Genomic DNA, 19,200 nt, shown 5'->3' with positions numbered 1-19,200 from the left:
ATCCCATACTCAGTGGATTAAAGATGCCTCATTTTTTGTTAAATTAGAAAAAATTAAACATAGTCTTCGAGGTTCAGTGGTCAAATTTTCTAATATTTGGTTGCCATTTTTGGAACATGTCAAATCTCTGAGACTTGAGGCAATTACTGTGGAGTGAATGGTTGCCACCCCCCAGCCTATTTAGTTTATTACATATTCCCCTTTCTCTCGCTTTTTTTTATTTCTTTTCTATTTTTTTTTTCCATTTATTTATTTTATTTTATTTTATTATTACTGTTTATTTTACTTAATACACCATGCTGTCAACCTCAACGTCTGGTACAGACCTGTTTATATGCTCAATTTGAAAATTATGCACATCATATAGTGTTTATGCATGTCATATACTGTGTGTCGCACAATATGAGGGTTATAGTATGGTTTATTTATTTATTTTTTTTAATCAATGTTGTATTGTTATATATATATATATATATATATATATATATATATATATATATATATATATATATATATATATATATACACATATATATATATATATACACACATATATATATATATATAATTTTTTTATTTTATTTTTTTCTGTTTGTACTGTTATTTTCTCTTTTTACTTTGTTTGTTAACTGTCAAAAAATCTAATAAATAAATCTTTAAAAAAAAAAAAAGTGGGTGGTTGGATGGGTGTTATGAGTGGTAGTATAGTGGTAACTCAGGCAAAAAGGTTGTGAGTAACTATGACTTCAATCATAATCTGTGTGTTTTGGTAAAATACAGCACATTGTGAATTTCATGTTATGGTCTATTTTCTCAAAACATGTCAAAGAACAATCATGCGCAGGTCTGTAAGTGGAGAACAGCTGGTCTTTTGTGGTTGACCTAGAGCAATGGACCACATGAGTGTTAGCAAGATGGTCAGCAAGCAATATGATTAAATGGGATTTGACAACCTCTGGAATTGGTTAAGCTGAAAGCATTTATATACTATATACAACTGTTTAATGAAGGGGTCACCAATCCTGGTCCTGGTGGGCCGGTGTCCCAGCAGGGTTTAGCTCTAACTTTCCTCAACACACCTGCCTGGATGTTTCAAGTATACCAAGTAAGACCTTAGCTTGTTCAGGTGTGTTTGATTAGGGTTGGAGCTAAAATCTGTATGACACCAGCCCTCCAGGAACAAGTTTGGTGACCACTGGTTTAATGGATTGTATTAAGCAGCTGTTAAAAAAAATAAAATAAAATAAAAAACACTTAACACAGCACTGTAAAAAATATATCTGTTAATTAATGGCTTCCATATTTTGTAATTCACAAGTGTTTTGCATTTATTTATGGCTCTGAATTGCAAGATGGGAGCTTGATCTCTGCTCTGTTGACTTTTGATGTTGAATGTGGACAGTTCTACAGTTTAACAAAGGGACTTTTTTCTGACATTTTAGTAGTTTAGAATAATTTAACGCTTTTACAAAATAATACATAGAGAATTTAGTCTGTAAAGTAACAGAAAATACAGTTTATTTCAAGGTTTTTGCACCATATATAAAACACCAACTATATATAACTTTAAACAATTAAAAACATAAAACAAAAGTCACCTTTTCGAACTTTGCAAGGTTCATAATGCAATGGGGTTATTTCAATACCGATAATCGATACTTATCGATACTTAATCGATACTTTTAAAATGGTACCGGTGCCAAAGCGGTGCCTGAACCGATACCTTTGAGCCACAAAATTATTTGACAAAAAATATATATTATTTTACCATTATAATTGAACAATATAAATATATATTTATAAGTTTAAAGTAAACAGCAATTCACATATATACAGTTACTATATATATATATATATATATATATATATATATATATATATATATATATAAAGTCCTTTTTTTGGTCCTATAATGACATTCCAGATCAAACAAAATTAATATTGAAATGATTTTTGTCAACCAATGATAGGGATTTTCCTTGTATGATAGGAATATGAGCTCTGGCCAAAGTCCAGCAGACATACAGTAACTGTAACCACACAGTTATGACACCACACCCTGTCATTAAAGCATCGAATAACCAACTAAAAGCAAACTTGTTAGAGACCAGAACTTATGTAAGCATGACAGAAACCATTTAAGAGCCACCTAAAATAAAATGATATGCAAAACTTATATGAAGTGTAACTAGTTATTTTATTCACTTACATCTAAAAAGTACTACTGTCTAATGATTAATCACATTCAAAACAAAAGTTTGCATTTACATAATATAATAATTTTTTATTTTTTAAAAAACATTTTATAGTCAATATCATTAGCCCCTTTAAGCTAAATTTTTTTTCGATTGTCTACAGAACAAACCATCGTAATAGAATAACTTGCCTAATTACCCTAACCTGCCTAGTTAACCTAATTAACCTAGTTAGGCCTTTAAATGTCACTTTAAGCTGTATAGAAGTGTCCTGAAAAATATCTAGTCAAATATTATTTACTGTCTTCATGGTAAAGATAAAATAAATCAGTTATTAGAAATGAGTTATTAAAACTTTTATGTTTAGAAATGTGTTGAAAAAATCTCTCTGTTAAACAGAAATTGGGGGAAAAAATAAACTGGGGGTCTAATAATTCAGGAGGCTAATATTTCTGACTTCAACTGTACATAAAATACAAAAGTTATTTATAATTAACTGATTAAGTATTCAGTATGTTGCAATTAATTACCATTTGCCTTGATGTCCTCAAACTGTCTGAATGTTTCCTTCCACAGCCCGCAGCAATTTTCATCTCCCTTTAAGACAGAAGAATATAGTTTGTTACATGAGAAAACAAATCTCAATATTACATCCTTACATTAAAGTTTGCTGTATAAACTTACCTCAGATGAATTTGAAGATGACCTGCTATATGGAAAAAATGTATATCTTTAGCCATTCCCAAATAGATTGTTCAGCCAAATATGAAAATGCCTTCACCACTTTCTGCCACAAGCGGTTTTAAACATTTATGAGGAAGATATGCTGAAGACAGTTAGAAATCACCAATCGTTGACATCCAGTGTAGGAAAGGCTTTCATGAACAGCAGATTCTAGGACTTTTTAAAACCCCTTTACACTGAAAAATCTTTCGAGCAGTACTTCATTCAATTAAAAAAATATCTTTCATTTCAGCTTAATATTATTTGCTTTATTTTTCAAGTAATATACTTTTCAATAATATATGTTAACATGTTTTTTGATTAAGAGCTGAAGTGAGAGATATTTGTTTTGACCAATATAAAATTGTAAAGTTATTCACACAGGCCAGCATATGCTCATTAAACAGAAACTCTGCTTTGTACTTGTATGGACTTAAAACTATTGTTTAAGCTAATGATTTATTTTTCATTGCCTCGAGTGATCAAATTTAGATGGGAAATCATTACCCTACTTTTTAAGATTGGATGAATAAACATTTTATGGGAATTTTTGTTTTGTTCAAAACTAAATCTTCTTGTTTGAAACAAAAAAAAAGAATTTAAATGAATTGACTTTCTTCAACAAGACAAATATGCATTGTACCGGCTTATATACAATTGTTTTCATGAAGATAGAAAATATTGTTTAAGGTAAATTATTTATTTTTCATTGGGTTAGATTACCTTACTTTTTTTTTTATTGGATGAATGATGAAGATTTTTTCCAGTGTAATTTCAAATCAAGCACATTTGCAGTTCACACCACCAACATTTTGCTTACACTTAATATTTACATAAAAATGTGAATAAAAAAGCATACAATGTAAAAAAAAAAATCTGTAATTTTACAGTTTATTTTCGGCAGCTAGAGTGTCGAAAAAAAAAACATAAAAAAAACAGTTGTTAAATTACAGAAATTTACTGTAAATTAACGGATAATAAATTATCTAAATTTCTTTACATTTAAAATTCTGGTAAATTTCTGTAATTTAATATCAGTTATTTTACGGTAAATTTCTGTAATTTATTGCCCGTTATTTTACTTTTTTTCCAGCACTCCAGCTCCCGAAAATAAACCGTAAAATTACAGATTTGTTTTGCAGTGTATTTATGTTTTAAATATTTATAAATATCATTTTCAAAACAAATTAGATCATAAACAGCCACGTTCAAAGAACTTTAATCAAATTTGTTGAATTAAATACTAGTAATATTCAAATGTAGTATCCGAAATATTGACAAAATGTGCATTATTTATCATAGTCCTTGTACAAGATTTAAATTTAAGATTTTTAAATTGAGAATTTCTTCTTTTTTCTGTTGAAACAGTTGTTGAAACAATATCATAAACTAATTTAATGTCAATTTTGATTCAAGCACTTTCAAGGACTTGAGTTAGTTTTAAAGTACTTTCCAGCCCTAGAATCCATGTCTAAAATGCAAGTACTTTCAAGGACTGTAAAGAATCATGGGAACTCTGAGGAACAAAAAATACTATGAAAATCAACGGCTGTCTTTTTTTCCAAAAACAAATATTCAGTATATCTTCCTTTGCGTTATCAGACAAAAGTCACTCAAACAGGTTTGGAACAAGTGGAGGATAATTAGAAGTTGGCAGAATTTTCATTTTGAACTATCCCTTTAAGTCAATATAAACAATAGTACAATTTCTTATACCTAGCTGGATCTTGCAGAGTTTCAAAACAGAGTTTATTTCCTGGGTTGAGAGTAACAATCTCCTCGCCAGCACAGGAAATCTCCAATTTGAATGGGGAAAAAAAAGCCAGCAGCTGGTACTGCCCCAGACCCCACGTCAAACATACACAGTCCTCTTTCTTCCATTCAACTCTCAGCCTGTCAAAGAATTTAAAATGAATGACTGGAAGCAGCAGATCTGGAAATATAAATGAAGTGCAAATCCTGTGGAGGAGAATAGAGTTGATGCTTTACGGCTCATATCTCAGCTCTCCAACCAGAACATCTGAAACCTGGTAGCGTGGTTTAACCAGCTGTAGCTCATCAATAGACACTCGGATGGTACCATTTTGAGTTGCCCGTATTTGAAGAGACAGTCGGTCCTGTGAAACGCAAATAGTTTGAATTCACTGAAAATGCACAAACGACTGCAAATATGGAGATCATTTAAAGGGATAGTTCACCAAAAACATTAACTTATTTAGTGCTCTATTTTAACGAGCTAGGTGCAAAGTCTAAAGCGCAGGGCGCAAAGCATTAAGGGCATGTCCAAATCCACTTTTGCTATTTTAAGGAACGAAAAATACACTTTGTGCCAGGTCTAATATGGGTTATGCTTATTCTCTTAATGAGTTATTGCTGTGTTTCAAGAATAAACCAATTAGAGTCTCATCTCCCATTACCTTTAAGAGTCAGTTGCGTCGCGCCATGGCGCTTTTGCTATTTACATGGTGGAGTTTGTAAGTGGAATAACTAAACACTTCACTAGCGAGAAAACTATAAAACAGACCATCTGCAGCGCAAGAATAAAGAATGAGCCTCCTCCAATCTGCCTCTTTACTTTCTCTTTCTCTCTTTCGTGGATAAGGAAATGGTGTTGTACACACTCCACTGAAGATATCCATTATCCTACATATTTAATTTCATTTGTCAAGCACAAGTCTGTTTCAAAAATATTTTTAAAATCAGATCTAATTTCAAGCAAATAAATAAATTAACAATAATAACGAAGTGTGAAATGTGGAGTTATATCCAAACACACGTCATATACCCCATATGGCCCAAAGCCTGACATTTGGACAAATCTTAGCTTGTTTTTAATAAAACAAATATAAATATGCCTATAATAAACAATTTTACTGCTAATAACATTATATAAAAGCAAGATGTCTTGAATAAACTGAAAAGCCCACCAAGATGAAGGCATGGAGGTGGTGGTAATATTTTTTAAAGATTTTAATCCTTTAATTCTTTTTTATTTGTAAAGATATCTGCATAGGGGTGAAACCGTGGCGCAGTGGTTGCGCTGTCACCTCACGGCAAGAAGGTTGCTGGTTAAAGCCTCGGCTGGGTCAGTTGGCATTTCTGTGTGGAGTTTGCATGTTCTCCCCATGCTCCAGGTCCAAAGACATGTGGTATAGGTTAATTGGGTATGTTAAAATTGACCATAGTGAATGAGTGTAAATGAGTGTGTATGGATGTTTTCCAGTGATGGGTTGCAGCTGGAAGGGCATCCGCTGTGTAAAACATATGCTGGATAAGTTGGCAGTTCATTCCACTGTGGCGACTCCACATTAATAAAGGGACTAAGCCAAAAAAAATGAATGAATGAATATATCTGCTTATTGTTGTACATCATTTGTGTATTAAGAAATGTGTACACGTTTAAGGGGCATAACTAATGCACTTGCGCATTTTAGTTCCTCAAAATAGCAACGTGCCAGGAATGTGCCTTAACACACCTTTTTTTTAGACCAGCATACTCAAGAGTCCACAAAGTGGCACAAATGGATTTACTATTTAAACAATGTGGTGCAAAGCAGGAAAATTAGGGTTGCGCTTGTCTGAAAATAGCAACACATAGCACTAACAGTTCTTGCGCCTTATTTCGCCGAGTGTATGGTAGGGCCTTTAGTCACCCTCATGTAGCTCCAAACCTTTATGAGTTTTTTCTTCTGATGAACACGGAAGAAGATATTTTAAAGAATGTTATAAATCAGTAACCACTGACATCCATAGTAGGAAAAAAAATACTATGGAAGTCAAGGGTTACTGGTTTTTAGCATTCTTCAAAATATCTTCTACAGAAGAAACACAAGAAAGAAATTTAAACAGGTGTGTGACATGGGTGAGTAAATTCTGATGCAATATTCTATTTTAGGGTGAACTATCCCTTCAAGTATTTAAAAAAATTAATATGAACTCATTGTTTAAACTTAATATTTCTATATTTTTTTATGTTGTAAATTTATTTATTTATATGTTTTTTTCCACAATATCACTTTTCATCTTTTTACTGTATTATATATATATATATATATATATATATATATATATATATATATATATATATATATATATATATATATATATATAGTTGAGGTCACAATTTGTAGCCCCCTGAATTATTAGCCTGTTTATTTTTTCCCCAATTTCTGTTTAACAGAGATTTTTTCAGCAGATTTCTAATCATTATAGTTTTAATAACTCATAACTGATTTATTTTATCTTTGTCATGATGACAGTAAATAATACTTTACTAGATATTTTTCAAGACACTTCTTTACAGCTTAAAGTGACATTTAAAGGCTTAACTAGGTTAACTAGGCAGGTTATAGTAATTAGGCAAGTTATAAAATATAGCTTAAAGGGGCTAATAATATTGACCTTAAAATGGTCTTTAACAAAATTTAAAACTGCTTTTATTCTAGTCGCAATAAAACAAACAAGACTTTCTCCAGAAGAAAAAATATTATCAAACATACTGTGAAAATTGACTTGCTCTGCTAAACATAGTTTGGGAATTTTAATTTGAAAAATTAATTAAAATTCAAAGGGGGGCGAATAATTCTGACTTTAAAACTGCATGTATATATATATATATATATATATATATATATATATATATATATATATATATATATATATATATATCCATTTATTTATATAAATGCCACAATAGTTGAATATATATATATATATATATATATATATATATATATATATATATATATATATATATATATATATATATATATATATAAATATATATCAATTATTTTCTGACATTTATGTTGTTGTTTTCAGTTTTGACCTACAGTTCTCAGACTTTTCAATGCTCAAGAGTCTTTAAGACACCCACTTTCCAGAATATGAAACTTATTTGTATGAAAAAAAATAAAAAGGCACAGCATTAAGAAGAAAAAAAGGATGTGAGGGGAAGAATGAAAATGTATTAAAATTATCGTGTTAAAAATATTATGTCAAAACACTACTCTAAGCATTACCAAGCAAATTCATTAGTAATTAATTAAATTGTGTCTCCACCTGAGAGTCCCGCTCACAGAGCTCCAGACTGGCCCCTCCATCTGTGAGGACGAAAGTTTCGTAGGAGGTAAAGTATTGAGACACTGCTTTATCTCTCTGTCGCCTGTTGTTGTACAGTTCAAAGGTCAGACAAATTAAATATTATGTGACCCAATATATTTTAATAAGAATAATTATTTCCTGAACAATAGACAGTAATACTCCCAATTATTACCATTATTATTAACATAATATAACTATAATAATTAGTATTATTATTTTTTAAATAGACATAACAGCAGTTCTTACCTGTAAAATAAGATTTCATGGTTTTTCCTAAATTTATCTTCAGACTTTAGTACACTGTAATATAATGTTATTTTATTATTATTATTTATTTTTGCAAAAAAAAAAAACAGTTGACAAGTTTGTAGCAATATTTGTTTACAATACAGAATATAAATTACATTGTCAATGAAAAAGATACGAGAAATAAAGACTTTTCTTTAAACTTTAAATAAAGAACATGATATAAACTTGAGGGTAAGACATTTAAGATTTAAGAACAGTACATAAATTAAAGTCATTACAAAATGAAATAGTTCTGTTTGCTTTCTTATTTTTAGATAATGAAATGTAATAATGTTATATCATGAGTACAGACAGTGCATGTGACTATTCTGATCATTCTAATACAGTCAAGTTCAAGCATGCTTCATGTCATGCAGGTAAGTGATCATAACAACAGCGATAAAGACAGATATTTGCTGGCGAAATCAAGGAAATTGATCACGTATCGTGCAGACATGAGGATCGCTTCAGTGCTGCAGAAATGCTGTTTACCTCTCAATAGACTCAGTTGACACATTCACCTCCATGTTTCCGCTACGTGAAGAGGAAGTTATCTGATAGGGGGTTGGAGGAGTGCATTATTTTTCTATTGGGTGAGATGTACATGTAAAGAAACATCAAGTGATATTCCTCAAAGGGGGCGCAAGGTGGCTCAAATATCCGAAACCTCCATTCAGTCGCATTCAAATCTCGTTTTGGAGAACGCTTATGAGTTACTCGAGATGTTTGGAAACATCTTTTAAAATATCATATAAGCGACTGATATCTGGCATACAGATAGGAGCATAGCTAATAAATTTGTTTTAAAAAATAGTTTAACATTTTTTGTAAATTAATCACAAACGCATTTGATTGGTCCATTTTGAGAAGCGTCGAGAAAAGTAACAGATTACAGCGCTGTTGATAGGCTATATGGTGTTTCACTAACCTCGACAATAATTTTGCTTAGAACAATTATTAGATTTTAAAACACGCATGATATAAATATAAAAATCTGTTATATTATAAAAAGACCTCTACCAATTCCAGAAAAGCCTGTGCTGTTAAGTTCCGCCTATTTTATCACCGGTCGTTCAGCAAAATGGCATTCTGTTTTGTTTAGTGTCTGTGGTGTTTGATCCTTGTGACATTTTAATTTGAAATGCCATGCTGCCATCGAGCGGCTTGTCTGTGATTTGACAGTTGCTTAAATTTAATTGTTGTCCTATTTAGTGACAAGGATAAATATAAGATAAATATATCCCACACAAAAATGAAAATTAAAACATCTTAACTTTATTTTTATTTAATTTAACTGTATTAAAAAGGTATCAGGAGTGTGCAAAAACTCTCACTGCTAATAAAACTAGCTTCAAAAGGCTCAAACAACATGTTTCGTCAGTAATCCATCTCTAAACTATTTAGTAATGTTTAGTTATTATTTTTATTAACTGTGTCACCCCAACATTGTGATGTAAAATGTGTTAAATGCTAAAAAAAAGGTTTGTTTGTCGTTAATTGCTGAGGGCCAAAAGGTCTATGGATGTTATTACTTCATGTATTACTTCAAGCAGGGGAGGATTTAGTGATTTTGGGGCCCTCAATTTCAGCCATATAGGGCCCAAGTCCTAAAATGAACCCTTTCTACTTTAATAATTTTTTATTTATGTTGCTGTTATATGTATATATATATATATATATCACTCAATCTTCTTTTCGACATTTTAAATTAATGTAATCACTACATTTCTAATTGATTAGTTTTCTTAAAATTAATTTACAACTGAAATAATAAATATACTTTTTCATAAATTATACTGCCGGACTTCTCTGTGATAGATAATTTTTTTATAATATTATTATTACATAACTTTTATTATAATAAAATTGTATTCAATTGTATATTAAATAATAATTATGTTAAAACTGTATTTGTAACTCTCACCATACAAAATATGGTAGAAAACAATGTTACATATAGTTTATATTTATAATTTATACTTCTAGTTATTTTGGGGGGCCTAAGCGGCCGCTTACCTTGCTTGTTGGTTAAATCCGCCCCTGACTTCAAGTTACTTTATGCTCAGTAACTTAGTCACATGAACGCAGGCTTCATTATATTTACAGCCTACAAATATCCTGTTTCTCATAGTAGTATTTCCACAGTGTAAGAGAAATCACCTTTATTTTCATAGGGCTTTTTACAGTACAGACTGCTTTAAGCATAAGCTGATTCAATTCAACTCCAAAAGAAAATGTCAGCTATCAATTTTGACTTATTTCATCAATACTGCATCTCTGTATAAAATGGTAGTGTCATTGTCCAGCTCTGTTAAACCATCATGTAATGGTGTCAGTAAAATGTAATCAGTGATATACTTTATTACGAGCCTCAAACAATGCCATTTATCGTTTAGTGTAATAAGTTGTGTCTATTTCAGAAATGAAGTTTTATTAAAGTCTATCAGACTACAGAATGAAAATAGTAGTTAGGACACACCATCTAGTGAATCTGCCTCTACTTTTAGTTTCACACATCACCAATAATTTGTCTTTTTTGTGACATAGACACAAAGCCGATTTTGGGCCCCCAGTAGATATAAAATGATGCATAATAAAAAGTTGGAACCTTAAACGGACTATATATCTGACAACACATTAATATTTAGATTTTAAAATAATAATAAATACATTTAATCAAACAGGTAACCCATACCCCCCAATGTATTTTCATAAATACTGCACCTTGGGAATCAATACTCATTTCCCCCTCAAAACAAACAGGTTTGGTGCATGTTTGGTGCATTCGGAAAGTATTTATAGCGCTTTACTTTTTCCACATTTGTTTTAAGTTACAGCCTTATTCCAAAAAGGATTAAATTAATTTATTTTCTCAAAATTCTACACACGAAACCCCATAATGACAATGTGAAAAAAGATTTTTTTCAAATTGTTTCAAATTTATAGATAGATAGATAGATAGATAGATAGATAGATAGATAGATAGATAGATAGATAGATAGATAGATAGATAGATAGATAGATAGATAGATAGATAGATAGATAGATAGATAGATAGATAGATAGATAGATAGATAGATAGATAGATAGATTTCCTGCTGGAAGATGAACCGTTGCTCCAACACAACCTCAAGGCAATTTGCAACTTTTTGATTTAGTGGCTAATTTGTATGAAGTCATATGATCTAATTTGTACAATTTAGTACGATTTACTTATCCCCCAATGACAGTTGGGTTTAGGGGTGGGGTTAGGTGCCACGCCTCCTTTTTAAAATCGTACATTTTCGTGCGAATGAACTTAAATATATGAATACAAATTCATACGAATAGCCACTAAACTGACAAAACTTAAAATACTTACGATTCCTCGTGAGATCAGGCTGGTCGCCCAAAATGTTTTCATTTAGGATGTCTCTGTACATTGCTGCATTCATCTTTCCCTCTATCCTGACTAGTTTTCCAGTTCCTCCTGTTAAAAAAACTCACAGCATGATGCTGCCACCACCATGCTTCGCTGTAGGGATGGTATTAGCCTAGTGATGAGCGGTGCCTGGTTTTCTCCAAACGTTACGCCTGGCAATCACTCCAAAGAGTTCAAATTTAGTCTCATCAGACCAGAGAATTTTGTTTCTTATGGTCTGAGAGTCCTTTAGATGCCTTTTGGCAAATTCCAGGCTGGGACTATTTTCCGTCCGGCCACTGAAAAACTCTCTCCACTGAAAAACGCTGGAGCTCAGACAGAGTGACCACTGGGTTATCGATCACCTCCCTGACTAAGGCCCTTCTCCCCCCATCACTCAGCTTAGATGGCCGGCCAGCTCTAGGAAGAGTCCTGGTGGTTCCAAACATCTTCCATTTACAGATGATGGAGGTCACAGTGCTCATTGAAACTTTCAGAGCAGCAGAAATGTTTCTGTAACCTTGCCCAGCCTTGTGCCTTGAGACAATCCTGTCTCAGAGGTCCACAGACAATTCCTTTGACTTCATGCTTGGTTTGTGCTTTGACATGCACTGTCAACCCTGGGACCTTATATAGACAGGTGTATACCTTTTCGAATCATGTCCAATCAACTGATTTGACCACAGGTGAACTCCAGTTAAGCTGTTGAAACATCTCAAGATTGATCAGTGGAAACAGAATGTACCTGAGCTCAATTTAGAGCTTCACGAGAAAGGCTGTAAATATTCATGTACATGTGATTTTTCAGGTTTTTTATTTTAAATCAATTTGCAACAATTTCAAATAATATTTTTTCACATTGTCATTATATGGGGTATTGGGTGTAGAATATAGGAAATAAATGAATTTAATCAATTTTGGAATAAGGCTGTCACATTAAAAAAAATTGGAAAAATTGAAGCGCTATGAATACTTTCAGGATGCACTGTATACGATGACTGAGTATTTACTTTTAGGTAAATATCACTAGAGCAAGTGGAATATTCTATATAATATTTATTTTAAACTTTCCAATAAATATAGGCCTACTATTTACAAAACAGATTAAGAGTTCTTGATACTGATTATGCTGATTGATGCTGATGGTTACATATTCAATAAAGTACTTTGAAACTTTATCATCGACAGGGACCATTTATCTGGGGGAAGAAAAAGATTAAAGGGTCTATTCAAAAGTAAAAATTTACTCACTATTTACTCATATTTAAGGGGTTCTAAACCTTTATGATTTTCTTTTGCTGTTGTTGTTGTTCACCAAAAAAAAAAAAAAAGATATTTTGAAGTATGTTAGAAACTGGTAATTGTTGACATACATAGTAGAAAATAACAAATACTATGTTAGTCAATGGACACAAGTTTCCAGACTTTCATGATTTTTTTTTTTTTGCTGTTGTTCAAAAAAAAAAAAAAAACTATGTAAGTTAATGGTAACAGTTTTATTTTTTAAACATTTTTTCAAATATCAAGTGCAATAGCAGATGAATTAACAATGTTAACAATTATATTTTAGGTTAATAGGTCTATTATTGCACGTATCTAAATATGAATAGCTTTATCAGTGTACACTGCACATATCTGTACAATTTCATAAATCATTTAATAACAAGTGTGAGAAACTGAATCACAGAAGAGACCAATGAAGTTTAGAAACTGAGTGATAAACAAAATCTTGCTGTCCTGGTTTCAAACAGAAGAGGGCACATAGCACACAAGTCCAACACAGTCTATGGTCCAAGCAGCTCTCGAGAACGCGCTCGGAGAATTTACGTGGCCGCGCAGAGTGGAATGCTAGTTCGCGCGCTTGCTGTTGCGAAGGGCGATAGCGTCGCGAACGAGCGCGCATGCAGCGGAGAGACCCACGTCACGAATCTGCAGAGATGCTGAAGGAGCCGCGATCATAAAACGGACGTTTACCAAAACACGGCGCCGTTTGTGCTTGTGTCAGAGCAAAGGATAAACAAATGGATGAACGTTCTGTGTTTTTACACCATTTAAGGTCTTCGACATGATTGTAAATCGCATTTTGTTAGGGTTTTAAACCACACCCGGCGCTGTGAGGATCGGGACTGAGGTGAGTAACATGGATACGGACACACGCACACGCACAGCTCCATGACATGCCGTCAGTCACAGCTGCGATCGCACTAATGCGGTTATATGACTGTTTTCAAGGTCAAATCCATTGGAATGAACATGATGCGGTGTGTAAAGTGTGTAGTTGGATGTGATGTGTTGTCTGTGTTGACTGTATAGCAACGCAACACATCGAGTGGTGCGGATCACATTTCAGCAGCGGGCCGCTGCCTTAAAACAGACGAATATTAATATCAAATATGGGAGATAATAGAGTTTATTAAGTAAAAGTCGTCTACAGAAATAAAAGTATTCTATTTTAGTGAAAGCAGCTCTGTCGGCAGAAGCGAATTCAGTAATGATCTGATAACAGGATCTGATTAAAGGCTTTTCTACAATACGCTCAAATACAATACGCTTCGAGTAAAAAGCACGGTAAAAGCACGGTATTTTTCTGTATCGTTAAAGGTCTGCACTCCTCTAGTACATTAGTTTCACACATCAGTCCTTGGCGTGAGTATGTTGACGTGTGAACGTCTTAAAATGACAGCTGTCAATCACTAAGCCCTTTAAATGCAGGGAGGGGTTAACGTTATCTCACTACTTCTTAGAGATGTTATCATGTCATTGAGCATCATTTGTACGTTTACATTTGTCTGACGTTTTCAGCTAATGCAATTAGAACAGCAAGTCCTACTATATTCCAGAAGGTAACTGTGATTTTCCCCCCTTATCGCCCTGGAACTTGAGTTCCGTACCGGATGTGGAAAACCCGGAGTGGAGCTGGAACAGAGTGACTGATGATTCAGTGTGTAATAGAACATCTCTGTCGTCCACTTTATAGACATTTTTAAATATTATTCGGTAACATGCTAAACTTGATGCTTTGGCATCGTTGTAATTCGTTATTCTCGTTGTAAAAATAATAATAATAATGATTTATGTAGGCTACTTTAATCTTAAGGGAATAGTTGATCCAAAAATCACAATGCTCACAATGTTCTCACCCTCAAGTGATTCCAAACCTTTGAGTTTCTTGTTTTCTATTGAACACAAAGGATGGTATTTTGAAAATCTTGAAAAGCGGAAGCTATTGACATCCATGGTAGAAAAAACAAATACTGTGGAAGTCAATGGTTTCCGTTTTTTTCAACATTTTGACAAATATCTTCTTTTTATTCTTTCAAATATCTGACAGGAGTATCATTTTTGGATAAACAATAGTTTAGCCAAAACCAAAACCAGAGGGGTTTCCACTCCCTTCTGACAATGTCCAGAATTGGGCCTCTATTAGAGCTCTTGTCCCAATTTGACAGTACGTCATCATAAATTGTGAAAATAACCAATAGAAGAAGGCTTTAAGAAGAATAACCAATAAAATAAGCATTAAAAGAAGGCTTTTATTATTTAAATGGACAAATTCCTGACTGAGGAAATGAGCTGGCCAGTTTGTTATTTGCCTATAGGCTACAGTTTTTAATTTAAAATAAGGTTTAACAGATTCACAATTTTTATTGTTGTTTGTTTGTTTATTTGTTTTTTTTTTATGATGGATGATAATAAATTAGCATTTAAAAACAAGTCTAAAAATATTCTAATCTCATTACATTTCTATTTAAAACTGTAATAACCTACAGTTGAAATGCACACTTGTAAATAAACATACATTTTTGTAAACATAAAATAGTATTATAAGCACTTTAACAAAAAAGTTGGAGGTATTTTTCTTGCAGCAAAAAGTGCTGTAATGATAACCATTCAACATTAGAATGTCCCCTGGGATGTCCATCCTCTATGTCCATAGTTTTAAGCTTTATTCCCACAAATACGTTTGTTTCAAATAACAAAAATGTAATGTTGACTGACTTACCCTCCTTACGCCGTCTATGGTGTACATTCATTTTATTTATTTAATCATTCTTTCATCCATTTTCTTTTCGCCTTAATCCCTTTATTAATCTGGGGTCGCCACAGCGGAATGAACCGCCAACTTATCCAGCACGTTTTTACAGCGGATGCCATTCTAGCCACAACCCATCTCTGGAAAACATCCACATACACTCATTCACATTCATACACTACGGAAAATTAGCCTTCCCAATTCACCTGTACTGCATGTCTTTGGACTGTGGGGTAAACCGGAGCACCCGGAGGAAACCCAAGCGAACGCAGGGAGAACATGCAAACTCCACACAGAAACGGCAACTGACCCAGCCGAGGTTCTAACCAGAGACCTTCTTGCTGTGAGGCAACAGCACTACCTACTGCGCCACTGCATCGCCCTTATTTATTCAGTTCAACATTAATAATATTTTTTTAGCTGAAAGCATGGTGCTTAGTTATTCATAAATCTAAACTCTGCGGTGACTGGGACTCTGAGAGCTAAACAAACAAATACAGGCAACACAAACATATGGTATCATGACTCCTTATCATACACTGAGGTCTTATAAAAGTTTTATGTGCAAGAAAATTAACATTATTTAAAGTATTTGAACCATTAATTCACAACCTCTGCAAATGGGCCTGACAGTATGGTGTTGCTGTGTGTTGTAATGTCTGTGAAAGATAATTAGGTTAAGGAGTTAATCTGGTAGCTGGTTGTAATTACCATAATTATTTGACAAACCCTATGTAACTGGCAGCCAGACTTTCCAGTTTTCAAAGACTTTGAAAGAAGCTATACTGACTGAAACCCAGTCAAGATGAAGAGCAAAGGAATGAACCTTTCAGAGGAGAAGTTGATTGTTGCAAAGCTTTGATTTCTAAAAAAGGCTACACCTTTATAATGTATCTACTGTAACTCATTAAATCCAAAAAAAGGCTGGTTGTTGGCAAAAGGCAAATTTAGGTGATAATAACAGAACAGTTTAGAGAATCTCAGTGGCCAACTGGTTCAACACTGCAGTTGGATTTACTCACAAGCTCAGCACTAAACAGGATGAGGGTCTGCTCTTAGGGCCAACACTATGCCATCCGTACCGTGCTCAGGCCCGTTTCCCGGATCGTTTGAGAAGTGTGAGTGCACTGAATCGGGCTCAAGCACGGTTCACTTGGCCGGCCCAGGCCCGGTTGGAAGAGGTGTGCCTGAGCGCAGTTCACTTGGGCTTTGGCACGGTACGCTTGTGTGTGAGTGCAAAACGCGCCAAAGCCCGAAACTGAAAGCGAGACGTGACTTTTAAGGGGTTGTTTCATATGGATTTATTAATCATTCTTACTGTTCAGTGATCGCAAACTGCCGTAGTTTATGACAGACGAGAACCCCTCACAGCATGACAGCTGTGCGGCTTCAGCAGACCTCCTCATTCCTGCAGCACGAGAGCAATATGATTGTTTATGAGCGCCAAAAGTGGCGGATCTGTCCGGTGAAATATCTGACTGCGTGTCACCACATCCCTAAGGACTGTTTGGCGAAATATTTGACTGCATATCACTGCATATCAAACGACTGAAACGATATAACTAGAGAAATCTCCACTGTGCTGCTGGGTGAGAGCGTATGGCAAGCAGTTTTAGCATTTAAACCTTGTTCTGACTATCCATAAATATATTTAGAGATATCTCTAATTATATTTTGATTAGTCATAATTATAATTCGACTAGTCAGATTGGAAATATCTGCAAATATATTATGACTGACTAGTCATATTCCTCCATTGACTTCCATTGAAAAATATTTGCAGATATCTCTAAATGAGTTTGAATAGTCACAATTGTAATTAGAGATATCTCCAAATGAATTTTGACTGGTCAAAAATATCTACAACTGTAATTTGACTATTAGTAAATTAATTAGAGATATCTTCAAATATATTTGTAAATATCTCTAAATATGACGAATTAAAGATATCTCCAAATGTATTATGACTAGTAAAAACTCAGAGATATCACTAATTACAATTGTTACTAGTCAAAATTCATTTGGAGATATCTCTAATTACAATTGTGACTAATCAAAACTCATTTAGAGATATCTGCAAATATTTTTCAATGGAAGTCAATAGAGGAATATGACTAGTCATAATATATTTGCAGATATCTCCAATCTGATTTCGTACTAGTACAATTGTAATTGCAGATATCTCTATTGTCATTCTGAGTAGTGGAATTATAATTATGACTAGTCAAAATATAATTAGAGATATCTCTGAATATATTTATGGAGTCAGAACAAAGATTTAAATGCTAAAAAGGCTTGCCATAGAGAGCGCTTCTCACTGAACAGAGCAGCAGCGATGACGTAAGCGTGCCGAGGCCCGATATGGTGTGAGCGCGGGCCCTCGGGGGAGACGGGAGGGGGGACAAGCATGCTTTGGCCCGGTTCGAGACAACTGTACCTAGTGTGAGTACGGCCTTAATCTGGATCAGGGTCTGTTCACTTTAATGTCCCGTAAACCAGAATAAGACATTTATTTCAGTTTGTTGATTTACTTCCAACTGAAACAGAAGGGGTTGCGCCATATTGAAGATTAATTTTACATCACCCAGTACTGGGTTGCGGCTGGAAGGGCATCTGCTGCGTAAAAACGTGCTGGATAAGGTGGCGGTAAAATATATGCTGGATAAGGGGAAGCTGATAACACAGAACACGCTAGGCAACGACTGAATCAGCTGGGTATTGTGTGAGAGTGTTGCTATTGATATTAATATAATTTTAATATTCATTAATATTGTGATATTCAAGATTTGTAAAGTATAACTCAAACTCAAAAGATAACTCAAAACAGCAACCACAAGTCTCTCCTCCGTCTTTAAAAGTCTCCGTTGTTGTCATGACAACACAAACACTGCAGGCACCTTAACAGAAACCCCGCCTCTGCTTTCATTTGATTGGAGAACAAAAAAGACACAAGAGTTGACTTTTGTTCAACTGCGAGCGCATGGCGAGGCGCAGCAGACGGTTAAAACATGAGGCATGCAGGGCGTATAAGCAGCGCGCAAAACGCCCTTGGCCATTAGTAAATCACAAAAAAAGGCATATTTCAATGCAAAAACGCATTTGGTGTTATCAGCCCCTAAGTTGGCGGTTCATTCCGCTGTGGTAACCCCCGATGAATAAGGGGCCAATTACATCGAACGTGCTTTTACGTTACAAAAAAACGTGAGGCACACCACACTGCCTTTTTGTTGACAAGAAAGAAAGAAGCACGGTGCGCTTTTTATGTCACTGAGAACGACTTAATCAGCTGCCTATTGTGTGCGAGTGTTTTTGTTGATATTATTATAATTTAAAAATGTGTCAAAAATGCGTCAAGCGCATGCGTATGCTCCGGCGCAGCCTACGTGTGAAAGCATAGCCCTCGCCCTCACCATGGCCGTCAGCGACGCTGATGTGCACCTCTCAAAAAATTAAACTAC

The 19,200-nt window shown here is 34.0% G+C and overlaps 2 protein-coding genes across 19 annotated transcripts in view; one reads left to right on the top strand and one right to left on the bottom strand.

Annotated features, from left to right (window-relative positions):
- ganc (glucosidase, alpha; neutral C) overlaps positions 1-8,868 on the bottom strand; it is a 43,730-nt gene extending 34,862 nt beyond the window's left edge. For 5 of the 14 annotated variants that reach the window (XR_015513770.1, XR_015513772.1, XM_087291037.1 and 2 more), the window contains exons 1-7: positions 8,802-8,868; positions 8,268-8,321; positions 7,980-8,082; positions 4,908-5,035; positions 4,635-4,811; positions 2,880-2,904; positions 2,726-2,792 (exon numbers count right to left, since the gene is read on the bottom strand). Coding sequence is in view for 8 of the 14 variants with exons in the window: in XM_087291029.1 (XP_087147155.1) it covers positions 2,726-2,792; positions 2,880-2,904; positions 4,635-4,811; positions 4,908-5,035; positions 7,980-8,082; positions 8,268-8,321; positions 8,802-8,836 (589 nt within the window). In the remaining 6 variants the exon portion in view is untranslated. The remainder of the gene's footprint in view (positions 1-2,725; positions 2,793-2,879; positions 2,905-4,634; positions 4,812-4,907; positions 5,036-7,979; positions 8,083-8,267; positions 8,322-8,801) is intronic. The other 9 variants (XR_015513771.1, XR_015513773.1, XM_087291038.1 and 6 more) reach the window with 3 other exon arrangements.
- A 4,744-nt stretch (positions 8,869-13,612) lies between these two features.
- Positions 13,613-19,200, top strand: part of ttbk2a (tau tubulin kinase 2a) — a 39,468-nt gene continuing 33,880 nt past the window's right edge. For 4 of the 5 annotated variants that reach the window (XR_015513769.1, XR_015513768.1, XM_087291027.1 and 1 more), the window contains exon 1: positions 13,613-13,840. The gene's annotated coding sequence lies outside the window, so the exon portion shown is untranslated. Of the gene's footprint in view, positions 15,727-19,200 lie in introns of all 5 variants that reach the window. The other variant, XM_087291026.1, reaches the window with a different exon arrangement.

Source organism: Danio rerio, chromosome 17 (genome assembly GCF_052040795.2).
Source record: "Danio rerio strain M-AB ecotype USA chromosome 17, GRCz13ab, whole genome shotgun sequence".
In the NCBI taxonomy this organism is placed as follows: Eukaryota; Metazoa; Chordata; class Actinopteri; order Cypriniformes; family Danionidae; genus Danio; species Danio rerio.
This window is presented reverse-complemented; position numbering and strand designations above follow the sequence as displayed.